This window comes from Ambystoma mexicanum, chromosome 2p, assembly GCF_040938575.1.
Source record: "Ambystoma mexicanum isolate Mex_15411 chromosome 2p, UKY_AmexF1_1, whole genome shotgun sequence".
Classification (NCBI taxonomy): Eukaryota; Metazoa; Chordata; class Amphibia; order Caudata; family Ambystomatidae; genus Ambystoma; species Ambystoma mexicanum.
Genome location: NC_090923.1, coordinates 1,246,577,770 through 1,246,596,555, shown reverse-complemented (window position 1 = coordinate 1,246,596,555; position 18,786 = coordinate 1,246,577,770). Strand labels below are relative to the sequence as shown.

General features: G+C 47.8%; 1 protein-coding gene across 2 annotated transcripts in view; it reads left to right on the top strand.

Annotated features, from left to right (window-relative positions):
* The window catches only part of LOC138567392 (E3 ubiquitin-protein ligase RNF216-like), a 2,013,370-nt gene that overhangs the window by 808,986 nt on the left and 1,185,598 nt on the right, over positions 1-18,786 (top strand). For both annotated transcript variants that reach the window (XM_069645556.1, XM_069645557.1), the window contains one exon: positions 1,516-1,680. In XM_069645556.1, coding sequence (XP_069501657.1) covers positions 1,516-1,680 — 165 coding nt within the window. The remainder of the gene's footprint in view (positions 1-1,515; positions 1,681-18,786) is intronic.

Below are 18,786 nucleotides of genomic sequence, written 5' to 3'. Positions count from 1 at the left end.
CATTCAAAGTCCCTGTATGAGATCTTAACCTGGTGTTAACATTTCTAACATGCTTTCATTTTGAGCCTATACACTCCTGCCCATTAAGACTGTTAACGTTAAAAACTGTTTTGCTAATCGCAATAGCGTCAGCCCGCAGGGTAAGCGAGTTGCAGGCACTTTCCTGTAAACCCCCACATATGGTTTTCTATAAAGACAAGGTTGTTCTTGGGATAAAACCATCTTTTCTACCTAAAGTAGTCTCCGACTTCTACTTGTTGCAAAGTATCATTTTGCCAACTTTCTATCCACCTCCTCATCCTGGAAAGGAGGAGGAAAGATTACATAAGCTGCACCCAAAAAGGGCTCTGTTTTTATACATCAAGAATGGCTAAATTTCATCAAAATGACCAATTATTTATTGGCTATACAAGGCCCTAAATTGGGTTTAGCTGTTACAAAACAGACCTTATCCAGATGGATCATCCTCGCTATTGGGGAATGTTACAGGTTAGTGGGCGAAAACCCGCCGGAAGGCTTGAGAGCACATTCCACAAGGTGCATGGCAACCTCTGCTTCTCTTTAGAGAGTTGTCCCAGTCATTGACATTTGTTCAGCTTCCACTTGGTCATCTATTCATACGTTTTTGAAACATTACTTCCTGGCTTTATCTTCCAGTCAGAAAGGACAATTTGGAAAAGCCGTCCTTCATTCATTCCATGACAACAGTTAAAACAAAATATAATTCGTACTCCCACCACCAAATTAGTACTGCTTTGGGAGTCTATCATAAGATGAGGAATACATGGGATGACACAATCCATTCAAAGAACACATTACTTACCCCTGGTAACTTTCTTTCGATTGGATGCACCTCACACGTATTCCTCACCGCCCCTCCCATCCTACCCCTCCATAGAATTTATATGTTCTTACACTTTTTACGCTTTGTTGGAGCCTACAGTCTATGGTACGCCTGGTAATTCCTCTAGAAGAGGGGAAAAACAGAACTGAAGCCAAAGGGCGCGTGCGCCATTTACATTGATGACGTTGACAGTCGAATAGAAGCCCTCGAGGGACATCGACTTGACAAGATGACACACAGCGTCATCAGTCTAAAAAAACTCCAGTGCATCGTCTTGAGATGTACAGCACATCAGTAATTCTGTTATGTAGTAGTTGCACACAATGCGGTGGCCATGTGCAGCTAGATATCATTGGGTTTTAATGTTTAAACTGGATGTATTTGGATATTGCAATGCTCATTCTATATTGTTTGTTCTGAGATTAAAGTTAAGTGCTGGTATGTGGAGTTAAAAAAAAGGCACTTTAGCAAATGATTCCCAACTAGCAAGTAGACCGTATGAGGTAAGTAGCAGTTAGTGGCACAATTCATTGTGACATTTTAAATGTTCTACCAGACTTTCACATGTCTGGTATGGAATTGAATCACTAATATACTCATTAATTTTACTTCCGCCTTTATAGAACCAATGGTGTACGTTAACATCCTCTCGCTCTTTATTTCCTCTTTAGGAGCCAACAGTGGATTTGTTTGATATATCCAAACTTATCCCTGTTGATCAGCGATGTTTTTTGCAAGCTGCTGACCTTCTTATGGCTGACTTCAAGATGCTCAGCAGTCAGGACATCAAGTGGGCTCTACATGAGCTGAATGGACACTATGCTATAACACGAAAGGTTGGTTTTCAGGTTTTGTTCCTACTGTAGCATGCTTTATTTAGAAACCTTTCACTATATATTTGATCTCCCACAGCTCCAACATTAAAAGGTTTGTTCATCTTCCATATCTGGGATTTGCTTAAATTATACATGATCGTAAGGTAGTATCTGACTTGAAAAGTGATTATTCATTTTTTTTATTGGCATTTCAAAATGTACAACCCAACCATCCAATTCCCTAACCCCATCCCTCCCCACTACCACCCTCCCTCTCCCCACATTGTTCCTCCCTCTACCCCCGATTGTTCCTCCCTACTCCCCCGCACATGGATACGTTGATTTAGCTTAAGATTAGTAAATGCTTAGGATCTGTAGCTTGTTAGGGCATAAGGGTACATTATAGTAATTCAAACTGTAAGACCATTTCCCAATCTTTTGTAAATTTAGTCTGAGTGCCTTGGATGGCATAGGTGACCCATTTTAGTGCGACAAAGTTCCAGATTTTTATAAACCAGTCCTGCGTGTGGGAAGGCTTCTTTGCTTTCCAGTGTTGTGCTATTACTAGCTGAGCTGCCAACAGCAAAATGGCATGTGATTTCCGCACATGCTTCGGCCATTGCTTGTGTTCCGAAGTAGCAATGCCCAATAGATAGTGTTTTGGGCCCTTTTGGGTCTGAATTCCAAATATTCGCACCATGTGTTTAATTGTCCCCCAGCGTTGCTCAATTTAGGACAATCCCACCATACATGTAGCCAATCTCCCCCACCCCCACCCCCATGGCCACACTCCCTCCAACACCTATCTGACGTCACTACTTTCATTTTATGTACCCTGTGCGGAGTGTAATGCCATTGTATCATGACTTTGTACCATGCTTCTCTCATCTGTAGTGAGCGTGAGTGTTTGGGAATATCTCTCCAAAGTAAATCGCATTCCTCCTCTGATATGTTTATTCCCTCTATTTGTTGCAATTTATGTACATATCTGATGGTACCTGCTTGCTGGTGGTCTGTCAGAAGTATGTATAAATTAGAGATAAGCACTTTGTCCCCTGGGTTTAATAGCAGGAACCTCTCAAATGGGGTAAATGGTCTGGTGGTTGTGGCTCTATTAGAGGGGGCCATTAGCCAGTGACGCACCTTGAAGTATTGAAATCTGTCTGCCTCCGTTAGCCCTAGTTCCCTTTTGCATTGGTCAAAAGGTTTGCGGTTTTCACGCTGAAACAAATCCCGTATTTTGGTACATGCTGTGCGTTTCCATTTGAGAAATGAGCCCTTTCCCATTCTTGGGGAAATTGTGGGTTATTCAGAAGTGGTGTGAATGGGGACGGATAAGTTGTGAGTTTTCGATTTACTTTGTCCCAGGTACTTTACACTAACCTTGTGTTCTGACTAGCATGCATATTTGGAGGGTGGTCGTTTCTGGGGAGCCAAAGTGATTCTCCTATATGAGGTCCGTCCAGTACCTTTTCCATCGCCACCCATCTTTTTTCTGAACTTATCCCAGAGCACTCATAACTGTGCGGCTTGAAAGTATTTCATAACATCTGGGAGTCCCAGTCCACCTTTGGGTGTAGGGGCCATTAGGGTTTTTAATGCAATCCGCAGTGTCTTATTATTCAAAATAAAGCAGGATATTGCCTTATTAAGTTTACAAGGGCACCTGTATTGGGAGTGCCTGGAATAGATGAAGCACCTTAGGTAATACCACCATTTATACTGTGTTAATCCGCCGTAGCCAGGAGACTAATACAGGTCCCCATTTTGACAGTTGTTGTTTGAGTTCTTATAGTGGGGGTTGGGGAAGGTAGTCCCTGTAGCGTGGCTAAGTGTACTCTCAGCAGTTTAATGGTCACCCTGGGCCCAGCAAAATTGTGTTTTCTCTGTCACCTTGTTTACTTCTGATGGGGTCAGGGAGAGATTTAGAATTAATGATTTGGACACATTTATTTAGTCCTCCAACTTCGCCAAATGACTCTTAATTCCTTCATGACTGCCGGTAATGACGTCATCGAATTTACCACTGAGCAGAGCGTATCATCTGCATACGCCATTATTTTATGTGTGTCGCCTCCAAACGTGATCCCTTGAATTGAGTCTGCCTGTCTGATTTTAGTTAACAGGGGTTCTAAATGTATGGCATATAGGATAGCCGAGATAGGGCAATCCTGTTTAGTGCTGCGGTGTAATGGTATTGGAGTGCATAATTGGCCATTAACTAGCAATCTGATCTTTGGGTATTTGTAGTTCACTTTAATTTTGTTACTAAATTTAGAACCAAACCCCATTGCCTTCAGCGTGCCTACCAAAAAGGACCATTCTACTCTGTCAAAGGCTTTTTCTACATCTCTCGAAAGTAAGACTGCCGGAAGTCTCTTCTTGGAGATTTTCTCCAGCAAGTGATGGGCTCTTCTGATATTGTCATGGGTTTGACATTGTTTTATGAACCCCAGGCAGGTCCGGGTTACTAAGGGATGGCAATATGTTCTCCATCCTATTGGCCAGGACTTTTCGTTTATATTTTGGTGTCTAGGTTTAACAGGGCTATTGGTCAGTAAGACCCACAGCTAATCGGATCTTTATGGGTTTTAGGAATAGGATTGTTTTTGTTTCTTCCATCGTAGGAGATATGTGGCCACTTTCCCCGAAAGAATTGAAGAGACTCCGTCTAGGGACCTGAATAGAGATGAATGTTTTAAGAAATATGGCTTGATAGCTATCTGGGCCTGGGGATTTGTTCAAGGGAAGGTTCTGTATAACTTGTGAATCCCCTTCAGTGGTGATCCCTTGCTCTAGCATCTCTCGTTCCTGTGCTGAGAGTTACGGAAGTCGGACTGCTTATAAGTATTCATCTTGCAATGTGGGATCCGGTATGTCAGACTCGTAAAGAGTGGATTACAAGTTCTTGAATTGTGAGAGGATCTGAGGGGTTGTCGTAACTAGCTCCCCTTTAGGGTCTTTAATTTCTTATATAATTTGGGCTGCCCTTTTATATCTTAGTTGTCTAGCCAGTCAGCGGTCCGCTTTATTGGCTTACACATAATATTTCTGTTTTGTGTATCGGAGGCTTTTTTCGTTTGTAAAAAATTAAACTTGCCCTTTCTATTCCTATATGCTTTTCTGTTAGTGGTCTCTGCGCCTTTTTTCATGTGTTTCAGTTGCCCCTTCTAGTTCCGCTTCCATTGTACTTCTTTCCTTTTGTCTAATTGCGTTTTCCGCTATTAACTCCCCACGAAAGGTTGCTTAAAGACGTCCCACACCGTGTTTTCTGCCACTTCCCCTTTTGCGTTGTTTTCGAAGAACTCATCATTTTCACTTTTAGTTTATCCCTAATGATAGGATCAGTGAAGAGCTGTGTGGGACAAGACCAGCACAAGACCCCCCATTTGGTTTTGGAAGAGTGAATTCTACTGTTATAAGAGCATGGTCTGATAATGCAACGTTTTTTATATGGCCTAGCGCCGTCGTGGATGAACAGAAGTAATCAATTTGTGAGAATGTTCTGTGAATATGTGAATAATGGTTATATCCCTTCTCCCTCCCTTTTAGAGATGGCCATAAATCATTCAACGCCAGTTGTTCAAATTTGAGCTTGAGGTCACGTGATGGGGGTGGGGGTGTGGAGAGTTTGACTGTATTGCGTGTTTGAGCTTCTGTCCTGCCGGGGATCCCAAGCTAGATTGAAGTTGCCCATTACTAAACTTTCTCCCACCGAGAATATCTCTAGATCAGTCCGCGTCGCCCTGAGGAAACCCTCCTGCCCTGTATTGGACGCATACATCGTAGCCACTGTGAGCGTAATTGTCCCTATTTCGACTGTGAGGAATAGATACCCCCCTCCTTTGTTTACTCGTGTGTTAGTGATATTGGCTTGGACCCCCAATCTAATCTCTACGAGTACCCCCGCCACTTTCCCTTGTGCATTTGCTTGTATGATCCGTGGATAGTGTCTAATACGGAGCATCAGTTTGTCTTGATATCTAATATGCGTTTCCGGAAGCACCACAAGATCTGGTTGGTGACAGGCTAACAACGCATCCAGATACCTACGTTTCACTGGGGTATTCAACCCCTGAATATTAAGTGATAAAGACTTGAATGCAAGTTTCTGTTTGTCTCGTACCCGCCCCTTGCGCTTCAGCTTCCATTTTATCCTTGGCAACACTCTCTCCAATAACCTTGTGCGGACCCCTTCTTTCCCCTAGTCCCCATAACCTCCCTTTACCCCCCTCAACTTTTAACCCCTTTCCTCCAACATAACTTTGAACACACTTGCCCCCACCATCTCCTCCTCCCCTGGTGTGACCCACAGTACCTAGTAAATCTACGGGTATTGTCCCTCAGCAGTGGATCACCATTTTCACCAGGGCCAACTTTGGGGTACCCTAAAACCATGACACCTTCAGTCTGTAGATTCCAAGATGGTGAACTCCATCCCGGCTGTAGTACATACCCTGTGGGTTCCCTTCTCGATATAGTTAGTGTTCAAGTATTGCTTCGCTAGTTCGTGCCTTCACGAAGCAAGCTCCACCGGTTCCAAAGTTCATGTTTATTCCGTTTTCCCCCTTTTTCCGCTCTCGCATTCCTTGTGGATTCGCTGCGTTGGGAGGGTGTGAGATTTCCATCCTTCTTGGCCGGGCATCCCCTTCATCCACGATGTGGAGCAGCTGCATCCCTTCTTCTCGTGATGTTACTCTGTGTTGTCTGCCCTCCAGTGTAAGCGTTAAGCCAAACAGGAATGTCCACCTGTATTTTATCTTTCACGTCTGTAGTGCCTTCACTACGTTTTTGAAGCGTGGTCTGGGAGAGGTCTTGATAGAGCTGCATTTCTGAACCATTATTTGAGATCGGTTCTGCCTGTCTGTAGCTATTACCCGTTTTCGTCTGTGCCCGCCTGTTCTCGCCTGTTCCTTTACTCTAGCGGGTGCACCTTGTCCTCCCAATCTCGTCTGGTTGACACTGAGCTTGTGTGCCTTTCTTCCACTGGCTCCGATATTACAGCTGTGTTATCCCCCAGGGGGTCGTCTGCTACATCCTCTACGGGGACCCCCTGTGGGGAGGACGTGGTTTTGGGCTCTCCCCGTTGGGGAGCAGAGGAACATGCCATCTCCTGTTGTCGGGATGCCACGCTGCTATGCTACTCCATTCCCCTGGAACGTTTTCCCTGCTGCAGGGTCCCGGACCAATCCGCCTAGGGCAGAGGATTTCTTTGATGGTTGTCTCCTGTGGACCGCCCTGTTCCAAATACTGCCCCAATGTTTTACAGGGGGTGCGGTGGGGGGGGAGGTCGGGCCGCTCGTTACCTCGGACGCCGTTATCGTTGCCCACTCCCAGAATCCAGCCCAGTTGCTGCTGCGTCACCAAGTCCGCTCAGGTCCACTGGTGTCACCGACTGTCTGGGGACCATCGGGTGCGCGCCAGCCTGCTGGGGCTGCTACTCCTTCTTAGTGGGGGTTGATCAGCTGAGTTATGCCCTTGGGGGCCATGCGTCTGCTTAATTTCTGGACAAAGCCCACACGTACACCTCTAGAGTGTGGCGGCCATCTTGGAATGTCCATGTTTTTTCATTTTAAATGAAGTGCTCCAGTCATCAAAACATAGGAAGACAATTGCTTTATCCATATTGAATATTTCTCCTGTAGTACGTGATGTTAGTACTAGTTAATTGCTAGCATTAAAATCTGCTTCCACCATGAGTTTAAAGGAGTGCAAGATTGACATTTTAATTAATAATGGGCTACCAAATGCATCCTGGTCTAATAGTGGAATTTATTTTCAACTGCACAACTTTTTTTTTTTTTTTGGGGAATCTGAGCACGAGCCTAGCTTTGGGAACCCCTACAATTCTGTATCAGTAGGGGATAGGCATACATTGGGTGGTTACAGGAGAGGGCAGTTCTCACAACGTAGCATTTATTACCCACATACCATTTACCACAATACCAAATGCAGATTATTCAATTTTTCATTCCATTAAGACAATGATTTTTCTAACATTTTTCAGAGTGAACCAGTTATGATGCTAAGGAAGTCATGATTTTACTTTTGTGAAGTATACTTTCCTCGGGATATGAGATTACATCCAGTAAGTTCTTAAAATGTGAAGCGGAGATCCACCGGTGGCCACCACCCAGGTCACATTACTCCAACTGTCTGACTGTGGAACACTGGGTTGGGCATTCTAAATTTCATGCAGATACACATTGTACACATGACATCACTCACCTGACGTCAATCTCACTTAGTATTTACCCACACAGACAAGAATAGATATTACAAATGCAACACACCGGCCTTCTTTTACCAGACACACCCAATCAACACTTGAGCAACAACCAATGCACATACATATACACAACACCAGGAACCCACACACTCATTCTCCATCATGGGGTCTGGCATGGATTTACATGCTCATGAATTTTCTCTGTCAGGCTGGAAATCCTCGGTAAAAGAAAGTCTCACTTTAACTTAAACTGTATTTCTCCTTGAAACCAATCACTTTCCTTTGGGTTATAGCACCACCATCGAATGCCAGCCCTCTCCCTAAGCCCCTCCTCTGGCAGCCATTTTCAGATTATCGCACGCTTCAGTGTTGGGAGTCCTCCGTGTTTTTGACTGAAAGTTGAATTTTGTTTCAAAGAAGCCTGTGTGCTCTTTTCTTCATCTGCCTACAGCGGGAACCCGTTGTCTGTGAATTTCCGAGCCCCTCAAAGGCAAAGATCGTCAAAGATTCTACAAGACCTTTGGGCCTACTTTGCGCCCTCTGAGGAGAAGGAAAGAAGGTCTCTCTTCAGGCCCTGCACCAAATGCGGTTTACAGAATGTGTTTGTGGAGGACAAGCACCTGAAATGCCTCTACTGCCTGCACCTGGACCACAAGGAGGTAGAGTGTGAAATATGCCTCGGTTTCTCCAGGAAAACAACGAAGGACGGGCACAGTAGGCTTTCAGCATGGCTTAACGGCAAGGCCTCAGACCCATGCTGCAAGTAGGGTCATGCCTCACCCAGGACCGGCCAGTCCGAGGAGCGGTCTTCTAAGTCCTTTTGAGGGCACCCAAGATGAGGCTAAGAGCCGCAAGTCTGAGTCCACTGGGTTTGCTGCAGAATCGGCTCCCATAGTGGATCGTGCGCCATCAGCATCACCTTCCGCCTCCATTGCCAGCCTACCATCAAGCTCCTCTTCAAAGAGGAATAATCTACCACGGCTAAACTGCGTGAGAAGTCCGAGAAGCCACAGACGGACGAGAAGGTGGCCGAGCAGCTCAAGCGGGCTCAACCGGCACAGGCTAAGACCTTGTTGGCGACTTGGACTACCACTACACCTGCCACGGCAGCCAAGGGCGCTGATCCTGCGAGTGTAGCTCCCACGGCTCAGAAAGTGTCCCTACCCCCCAGGCGCGACACCGCCACAGTGACTTTGACAAAGTCTGCAGGCGTGCCAGAAGGGGTGAAACTGGCCAAGGCCCCGGTTCAAGACCCTCAGGAGGGGAAACAAAGGGGGGGTGAGGAGGCCCCAAAGCACCCTTCCCAGGCCGTCGCCCAAACCTTGGAGGCCTCGTCCACGGATGACTAAGATCAGGAGTACTTGGAGGCCTTGTTTTCCTGTTCTGCCCTCTCAGCCGAAGGACATTTCCTTGGATATTCTGTCGACTCTTCACACCTTGGTGTCAGAGATCCAGATGAGGATGCCTCTGGCTCCGGTACATGTGGTCCTCCAGGTCCCCGTCCCCGATCAGCATCCAGCTAATAAGAGGAAGCGTCATCTCATGCCTCCATTTCAGCCTCCTCCACGTCGGGTCCCTTCTCCTCCGGCAGACCTAGACACAGGGACTGATACGACTGCGCCGACGGATTATGAATCGCCACATTTGGATGCTCCACATAGGGTGTCCACACTGGATGAGGTGGGATTGTTCCACTCCATGATCACCAGGGCGTCCCAGCTATTCCAGCTGGTTCTTGAAGTCAAGGAGGAGGGCTTCTTGTATGAAAGGCGCGAGACTAAGAGGAAGACTATAATGGCGGTGCCCCTTCTGGATGATACTTGGGAGGAGGGCCTGGCCCTCACGACAAACCCTTGCACGGCTCCAGCCAAACTGGATAGGCTGGAGAAGATATATAGGGTGCTGGACTCTTCACCCAAGTGCCTGAGGTTGCAGCTATTGCTGGATTCGGTGGTATCGGCGGCTGCGAGGAAACGGTTGGCCAACCCGTCTTCTTCAGTCCCTCTGAACAGCGAGGGGAAAAGGATGGACGACATGGCAAAGAAGTGATTTACACCACAGCAACCACTATCAAGGCGGCCAATGCACTGCTGATCCTGGCCAGGTACGACATGGAACAGTGGTACACGTTGGGGCCGATTCTGCAGTTCCTGCCTGACTATAAGAAGATGGAGGCAATCACTCTCTTCCAAGAAGGGGAAGTGGCGTCAGATCACGCCATCACAGTGGCATTGGATGTCGCTGACACTGCGTTCCAGCAAATGGGGAACGCAGTCTGCCTTCACCACCAAGGTTGGATGAAAGCCACACCTGTCAGGAGGTCCAAGCGAAGGTGCTGGACATGCCCTTCAACTGAGAGAATCTGTTTGGGAAAGTCATTGACGAGTACCTCCAGGCCATCAATGCGGATACAGAGAAGGCACGTTCTTTAGGCACTCTGCAGCAGCGCTCGTCCTTTCGCTCATCCAGGGGAAAGTTGAGCAGGTCTTCTAAAGGGTTTTCCACTTCGTAAGACAGTCTTCCAGATCCTCGGGCAGAAAGCCTACAGAGGCCGTTCCCTGGCCTATGGTAGTGGACGACATTGTTGCTGTCACCCACAAGGCAGGACGCTGCCGCTGAAGAAAGCCTAAACCGACTGGGACGTCAGGCCCCCATTCGTGCACTCCGGTGCGAGGCCGGCTGTCTAGGTTTGTCAGCGAGTGGAGAAAGATCACCACCGAAAGATGGGTGCTGGACGTTCTCGCCAAAGGACACAGGCCGGAGTTTCAACGCAGGTGTCCACAGATCCCTCTGGTTACCCGTCAGGAGCAGCGCATCCCTCAGCTCCTGGGAGAGGTATGGCCCATGTTGCGAAAAGGGGCGATGGAGGTAGTTATCCAACGGCTCTGGGGGTCCGGCGCCCATTCCAGATACTTTCTGGTCCGAAAGAAGACTGGGTTGGAGGCCCATCCTAGACCTACGACGTCTGAACAAATACAAAGTCCCAAAAGTTCGGGATGATCACGTTGCAACACATGCTCGGCCAACTGGTAGGAGGAGACTTCTTGATATTGTTGGACCTGGAGGACGGCTAGTTCCACATACCCATTCAGAAAAATCAGAAGTTTCTACTTTTCGTGGTGCAGGGTCAGCACTACCAGTTCAAGGCCCTACCTTTCAGCTTCCAAGTCGGCACCCAGAGTGTTCACGAAATGCCTGGCACCAGTGGCGGCCCATCTGCGTCTACAGGGCATACACGTGCACTCGTACCTGGACGACTGGCTGATTCGCTCGCGGGAGCTGGTCTTCGGACACACAGAGACGACCGTCTGACTACTGACGGATCTGGGGTCCTCCGTCAACTATCCGAAGTCCTGCTTAACGCCATCACAGAATGCGCTGTTCCTAGGTGCCAGACTCTATACTGTGTTCTGCCTGGCTTCGCTCTCTGAGAGGCTGGCAGCCATTCAAGGAAAGGCGCAGCTGCTGTCATAGACTAAGATGGCCATGGTGCGGGCCTCAAGTCGTTACTGGGCATGATTTCATCCTGCATCTACCTCGTGCGGCTATGCAGGTTACAAATGCGATTCCTACAGGAATTCCTGGATGCCCGCTGGATATAGGTGTCCAGAAGATTCACGAACAAGATCGCTCTCAACGAGTTCTGTCGGGCGATAGGATGGTGGGGCATCCGCTCCAGCATAGTTTAAGGCACAGGATTTCAGAACCCCCAATCCCACTAGTCGGTCACCATGGGCACCATCCTGGAAGGCTGACGAGCGCGCGCCGGACTTCTGCATGCCATAGGCCTATGGCTGCCAGAGAAGGATCTTTATATCAACATCCTGGCGCTACGGGCAGTGTTCTGGGCCCTTAAGTCGTTCCTACCATCTCTAAAAGGCAAGTTGCTGAGGATCTTCACGGGCAACACCACCACCATGTTCTACATCAGGAAGCAAGGGGGCACTCAATCCCCGGCACTCCAAGGAAGCGCAGGACTTATGGCGTGGGGCCGTCGGACAGGGGATGTTCCTCATTCCTCTCCATCTGGCGGGAGTCAAGAACACCACCGCAGACTCCATCAGCAGGGAACTGCACTTCTGCCACGAGTGGGAGCTATGTCAGGATCAGGTGGACCACCTATTCATCAAATGGGGCAGGCCCCAGATCGATCTATTTGCGATGGCAGCGAACTCCAAATGGTAGATGTTTGCCAGCAGATTCCATCAGCCGAGGAGCCTGTGGGACACATTCTCCTTCCCGTGGTAAGGGCTGTTCCTGTATGCGTTTACTCAGCTCCTGTTACGAGTCATCAATACACACAGACGGTGTCCATGCAAGATGACTCATCGCCCCGGCGTGGCCGAGGCAGATTTGGTATCTGGACCTTCTCTGCCTGCCAGCGTCGCCTCCGGTCAAGCTACCAGTGGTTCTGGATCTTCTCACCAGAGAAGAAGGCGCAATCCTTCATCACGACCCAAGATCGCTGAACTAGCGGGCTTGGCTGCTGCAGCCCTAGAGGTTGGAGAATGAGTTGCCTACGGACTGCAGGGAGGTCCTTGCCAAGGCCACAGCGTTGTTGACCCTGAAGTGCTACGGTCACAAGTGGAATTGTTTTGCTACGTGGTGTTGGTCTCAGTAGATTATCCCTCTTAAGGTTACGGCCCTGCGGATCCTTCCATAGTTGCTATCCTTGGCCAAGGCTGGACTGGTACAGGCATCTATCAAGGTACTTCTGGCGGCTACCTCCTGCTACACCAGGTCTCCAGGGAGATCGTCCCTTTGTCACACCAACTAGTCAAGGAATTTCTCAAAGGAATTTTTCGATCTTTCCCACCGGTGAAGGCTCCTGCCATGGCGTGGGAGCTCAACTTGGCCCCACTCAAGCTCCTCTTGTGAAAACAGCTTTCCTTGTGTCCATCACCTTTGCCAGAAGGGTAGGTGAGATCCAGGCCCTATCCTGCAAGCACTCATACCTGACTTTCCACGAATCGAGGTGGTGCTGAGTACACACCCCTCCTTCATGCCGAAGGTTCCATCGGAGTTCCACCTCAAGAAGCCTTTGGTGTTACCTGTTTTTTTCCCGACAATTTCGTCGCTGGCGTAAAGGGCCTTGCACTAGCTGGATGTTGCTCGTGCCCTGAAGATCTACGTGACGCGCACAAAGAATTTTCGGAAGACCTCACAACTGTTTGTGAACTCTGGTCCTGTGATCCATGCGAAGGCCTTGACCAAGGCTTCCATTTCACGGTGGCTTTCCGGCTGCATCACGGTTGGCGAACTGACTGCTGCCCGGTCGTCCGAGAGCCCATTCCACCAGAGCAATCACTGCGACGATGGCGTTCCTGTCTGGTGTGCCCCTGCTGGACATCTGCAGGGCTACTATGCGGAGGTGTACACTACATACACTTTCACGAAGTTCTACTGTGTTGACAGGGATTCCAGGGAGGAGCACATAGTCGGACAAGCAGTGCTATACAACCTGTTCACTTGAGTTGAGCCTGTTCCAGTGGTAAGTGTTGATAACTTCTGCCGACAGGGAATATTCACAAGCATGCGAATCCATGCCAGACTCGTACTGGAGAGCAATAGTTAAGGTAAGTAACTTAAACCTTAATTGACCCTGTAATAGGGATTTTCACCCTCTTCGTATATATCTCCATTTCTTGACCACATTGCCATTCACTGGTAATTGGGCACACCCATACATCACTTTTCGCCACCATGGATTCACATGCTATGAATATTCCCTGTCATCAGGCTGGGAATCCTCTGTAAAATAAAGCAGTTTATCTTTAGCTAAAAACTTCACTGCCGCTTGAATAGCCTATTGCTGTCACTTTGGATCATACTGCCCCATCCAATGGCATTTGTCCTCCTTAGCTCCACCCCTGGTGGCCATCTTCAGATTTTTACTACACGTTTTCATGTTGGGAGTCCTCGTTTTGCTACTAGACTTTCTTGAGTATTTTGCCTATTTTAAATAGTTTTTTCATCTGATTTTCTTCAATCCGTCACCTCTGACTTCTCAGCAGCGGGGATTTGTTGTTGGTCTCGATCCCACAGTCTGTCACATCGCTGCGCCATGTTAGGCCGCAAACCGAGTTTCAAATGGATTGTGTCCTCCCACGTATTCCTCATCTTAGATATATTTGTATCTTCCAGCTTGCTGCTTTGGAAATTTTTCACTAGACAGCGCTGTGCTCGAGGCCGAGCCGTCGAATGTCCCTCGAAGGTCACCATCGACATCATCCGTAGTATAAAAGTCTTGAGCCGTGCCTGTTTGCCTCAGTTCTGTTTTTCCAATAGCTTGCTTCGTGACACGAAAACGGCACCTCAGTTCTTCAATCATTATGTCTTCATCGTCAAATCCTTCCACGCCTAAAACTAGCTGTAAAAAAAAAATTCAGAAATGCAGGAAGAAAATGTCGATCACCAACCCCCATCGAAATTGTCTCTGGTGCTTGGGCCCTGACTATCGGGTAGACGAGTGCGGCTCCTGTCAGGCAATGCCCAACAAGGCTCTGAAGGAACGTAGAGGTAAACTGGCGGTGGTGGAGGTATCCTCAAAGTTATCTTCAAGAAAACTAAAGGGATCAAGGGAATTTGATGGGAAGTCTAGACATAGGTCGAGGAAATAGAGATTGAGAAGTCGCGCGAGGAAATCGTCCTCGTCTTCGAAAAAATCTAAGAAGTGGCAACACAGTTCTCCTTCCTCCTCCTCGTCGGACACAAGAATCATCCCCTATCCTTCCAAACATGATTCCCCTGAAAAATGGGAGGCTTTCAGAACCTCCATGTTAAACATTTTCGAGAATGTGACCCAGAACCCCTTGGAAAAAACCATGTGGAGACCATGCCCCTACTCACTCAAAAAGTGACAGAGGGAGGTCAAATACCATACGTGTGAGATCTGATGATAAATCGTCAAGGGTTTCATCGCAGGATATTTCCCAGACACTTAGTAAAAAAATCAGACCTACCGGTGCATAAATCGGAGGCAACATTGGGCAAGATGGCGTCAGGAACCCACCCGCCATCGAAGTCCATGTCGAAGGCTACTTCGCATCCTTCGAAGGCACTCTCGAAACCGACCTCGACGTTGAAGTCTACGCCTCCCTCGATGGCATCGAAGCCTCCTTCGACGTTATCGAAGCCAGCGTCGATGACCTCAACACCATTATCGAGGCCATCGCTAATTCCGGCACCAAAATCGACACCCTTGTCGAAGCCAAGAGCAATGCCGGTCGAAAGTGTTCCAACCACAGCCTAGACAGGATTTTTTCAGATCATTGTCTTCTATTTTTGAGGAACAATCCTCTGAAGAGGATGTTACCCTGGCTGGAGTAAAATTTGGGACTAGGGATGTCCCAGAAGAATTAGTAGACACTAATTCTAAAATGGCAGATTTATATGAATGCCTTCAGACAGCCAGTGGCCTGGATACCTCCCCTGAGGTAGATTTTGATAGACCCGACCCTGCAGACCATGCAGATGCAGGGTACAGAAACTTAATGAATAGAGTAATTGAATTCATGGGATGGAATGCAAATTCCCCAAATTTTGACCAAGATGACATGACAGACATCCACAATGAAGGCCCAAAAAAGGACCTTGTCATCCCTTTTCATAGGGTATTGCAAAAAGTTATGGCCACATGGAAGACCCCAGATTCTGGCACAGCTATAAATAAGAAGTTTGTGGGGAAGTATTGGCCTTCCTCAACTGACCCTGAATACCTATCAAAACATCCCTCGCCTGAGAGTTTAGTGGTGCAGGCGGCCACATCTACGTGACAGTCAGCCTACCCTCAAACCTCCCCGGATAGGGACGACAAAAGGATTGATGCCTGGGCCCGGAAAGCTTTTTCTTCGGGCAGTATGGCCTTAAAATCCACAAATGTGACTTGCACTCTTTCAAGGTTCACATACACCCTGTGGGATTGTATGACTGCAGCGCTGAACACATCCCTGAGGGCGAGGAACGGAAAGGTTTTCTCTCAATTGTCAGATGGAAAGGCGTCTATGGGGGAATGCCTCAGTCCTGCGCAGATTTGCATTGCTGAGAAGATGTGCAATCCAGATTGCTCAATATGCCTTTTGACGGCTTGAGGTTGTTTGGCAGCAAGGCAGACAAAAGTTTAGAAAAGCTGCAGACCTCAAAAGCAGCTGCTAAATCTCTTAGTGCCTCTATAAGAAAACCTCAGCAACACTCCAACTCAGGGTCATCTTCCTGGAGGAGTCGTCCGTTTGGTTTTTATTCCTCATTTGGGAGAGGGAAAGGACAGGCCAGTCAAAAGGGACAACAAAGAATAATCCCTTGTGGTGGAAGAGGAAAAGGTGCTAGATCAGCCCCAGCAGCGGCAACTGCCCCCTCAGCCACTGCTGCAGCCGCTGCAAAGCCATGGAGGCCTTAACCCACAAGACCCCGTGGGAGGCAGGATCACTCAGTATCTGAACGAATGGTAGGGCATTACTTCAGAAGCTTGGGCACTAGAAACAGTGGCCCCTGGTTACTGCCTTCCTTTTCGACAAAGACCTCGGGACCATCCATTGGGAGCCAGCTCTGCCAAAGTTCCAGACCCGCTCCTTGTGCAGGAGATTTTAACCCTGCTAGAGAAAGGTGCAATAGAACATGTGTCTGTAGCAGAGAGGAATAAGGGTTGGTACTCCCCTTACTTTTTCATCCCAAAGATGGACGGAGGATTGAGAAACTTGAACAAGTTCCTCGGGAAGGACAAGTTTAAAATGGTAACCCTTTCTCAGATCCTGTAGGCTCTCCAACTCCAAGACTGGTTGGTATCATTGGACCTTCAGGATGCTTACTTTCATGTGCCGATCCATCTCAAGCTCAGGAAGTACCCGAGGTTCGCGATTGGCAATTCTCACTATCATTTTCGAGTTCTGCCATTCAGGTAGACCTCGTCCCGAGGGTCTTCACCAAGCTGATGGCAGTGGTGGCAGCGAGTCTCGGGAGAGGGGGGATTCACCTCTACTCTTACCTGGACAACTGGTTAATCAGGGTGAGTTCACCCAAACAAGCCCAGGAACATCTAACCATGACCTGCCACTTCTTACACAGACTGGGCTTTTCCCTCATTTGCAAGAAGTCACAAATGATACCACTCCAAAAGCTCAAATTCATCGGAGCAATACTGGATACGGCCTTGGGAAAAGCCTTGTCTCCCGAGGAGGGAGCTCACCACATTCTGCAGATGGTAACAAAGTTCCAGAACGCCCAGTGTCTACCGGCCTTCGATTTCCTCAGGTTGCTCGGTTTCATGGCATCCTGCATTTTTCTGGTGCCAGAGGCCAGATTTTGGAGGAGATCCCTTCAATGGGCCCTCAAAACTCAATGGTCGCAATTTACGGGGAATATGTCAGATCTTTTGCAGGTTCCGGCCAGAGTGGCTCAAGATCTATATGGTGGGCTTGCAAGGACAATATCCTCAAAGGAGAATCTTTTTGGCAACTATGGCTGGAGATAATAGTAGTGACGGACGCCTCACTCACAGGGTGGGTAGCTCACACCAACGATCTTACAATCAACGGTTGTTGGTCTCCGTCGGAGTCCATACTGCACATCAATCTTTTGGAGCTGAGGGCAATCAGACTAGCTCTGAAATCCTTTCTGCCCTCTGTACAATGAAAGAATGTCGAACGACCTTTGAGTTTTGTTAATATTTAGGCTGACCGAGAGCAGACTGTTTGTTCAATGCAACGAAACCTTGTGACTCGAATGAACTGCGGTACACGTGTTGTCTGCACTCACAAGCCTCATCCTCATCCTCTTATAAATGAGACAATGTAGAACAAACTCTGATTGTGTGTTTTTGCCGAACTGCATTGTAGTGATACTTGAAACAAGGCTCATTGTGGATCAGAGAACCAACGCCACCATTGTAACTTCATGTACATGCAAACTTGTTTAATCCGTTGTACAATATTGTAATATTTGACATGTGAACTAGGCACGAAGCCTAGCATGTAACTTATTAGTTCGGAGAGGGGCTGGACAATGTTTGAAAAACTGCATAAAAAGTGTCCGCGTTAAGATGTCCAGCACTCTCACCCCTCACTGTGTCTGCTGGTACACACTGCAAGGTGTTGGGAGCCAGATAGCTATCTGTTTTGCTTTGATACTGTACAGTAATAAAAGATACTTGTATCTTTTCGACCCGTGATTGGCGTATTTCATTTTGTGGTACTAAGCCTCAATATTTCTTTGGTCTTTCTGATGCCGCCCGAATAGGGACCCTCAAGATTGAGGTCTCCTCGCTGAAAAGAAGACGCAGCTATCGGACCGGGATCGGAGAGTGAGACAAAGGGGGCCCCTTTGTATGATACGCGACACCTCGACAGTACTGCACGATCCGATCCCTGAACGGTGAGCATGCGGTTCAAGAGGGCATCTTGACAAGGGTCCCCATATCGAGGCAGGTTTTTTGCCGAAATCGCCAACCATGAGGATCCTTTGTAATCCGATCGGACCTCCTTTGCATTTTGTAATCAGGTGAGTCGTGCCCCGATTCCTAAGAATCCTGATATTTGGTTGTAGATTTGTTCTTATAAGTACAAACAACACCAGGTGACACCAGTGATCTAACATGCCTGGGAAATTGTCTGCCTGTTTCAGGGGTTTATTCCGCATAGACAACCTTTGGAATACGGCCGACCGGCGCCACCTGAGGGTTCGCCGGCGTGTACTATGCACTGTAAGTACAGCCTTGGTAGTATAGTATTCAACGATATTTGGCACAGACAAACTGTGTTTCAGTTTCTGAATTTCAGTGGCCAGTTCATGGTAGTTTTGAAATTGCCTGTGTAGAGTATTTGGAGTCTTTATTGTTAAAGAAAAAGGCTAGGCCTGCAGCATTTGATGAAATTGGGAATTGGAGAAAGGAAGCTATGCAGCAACTT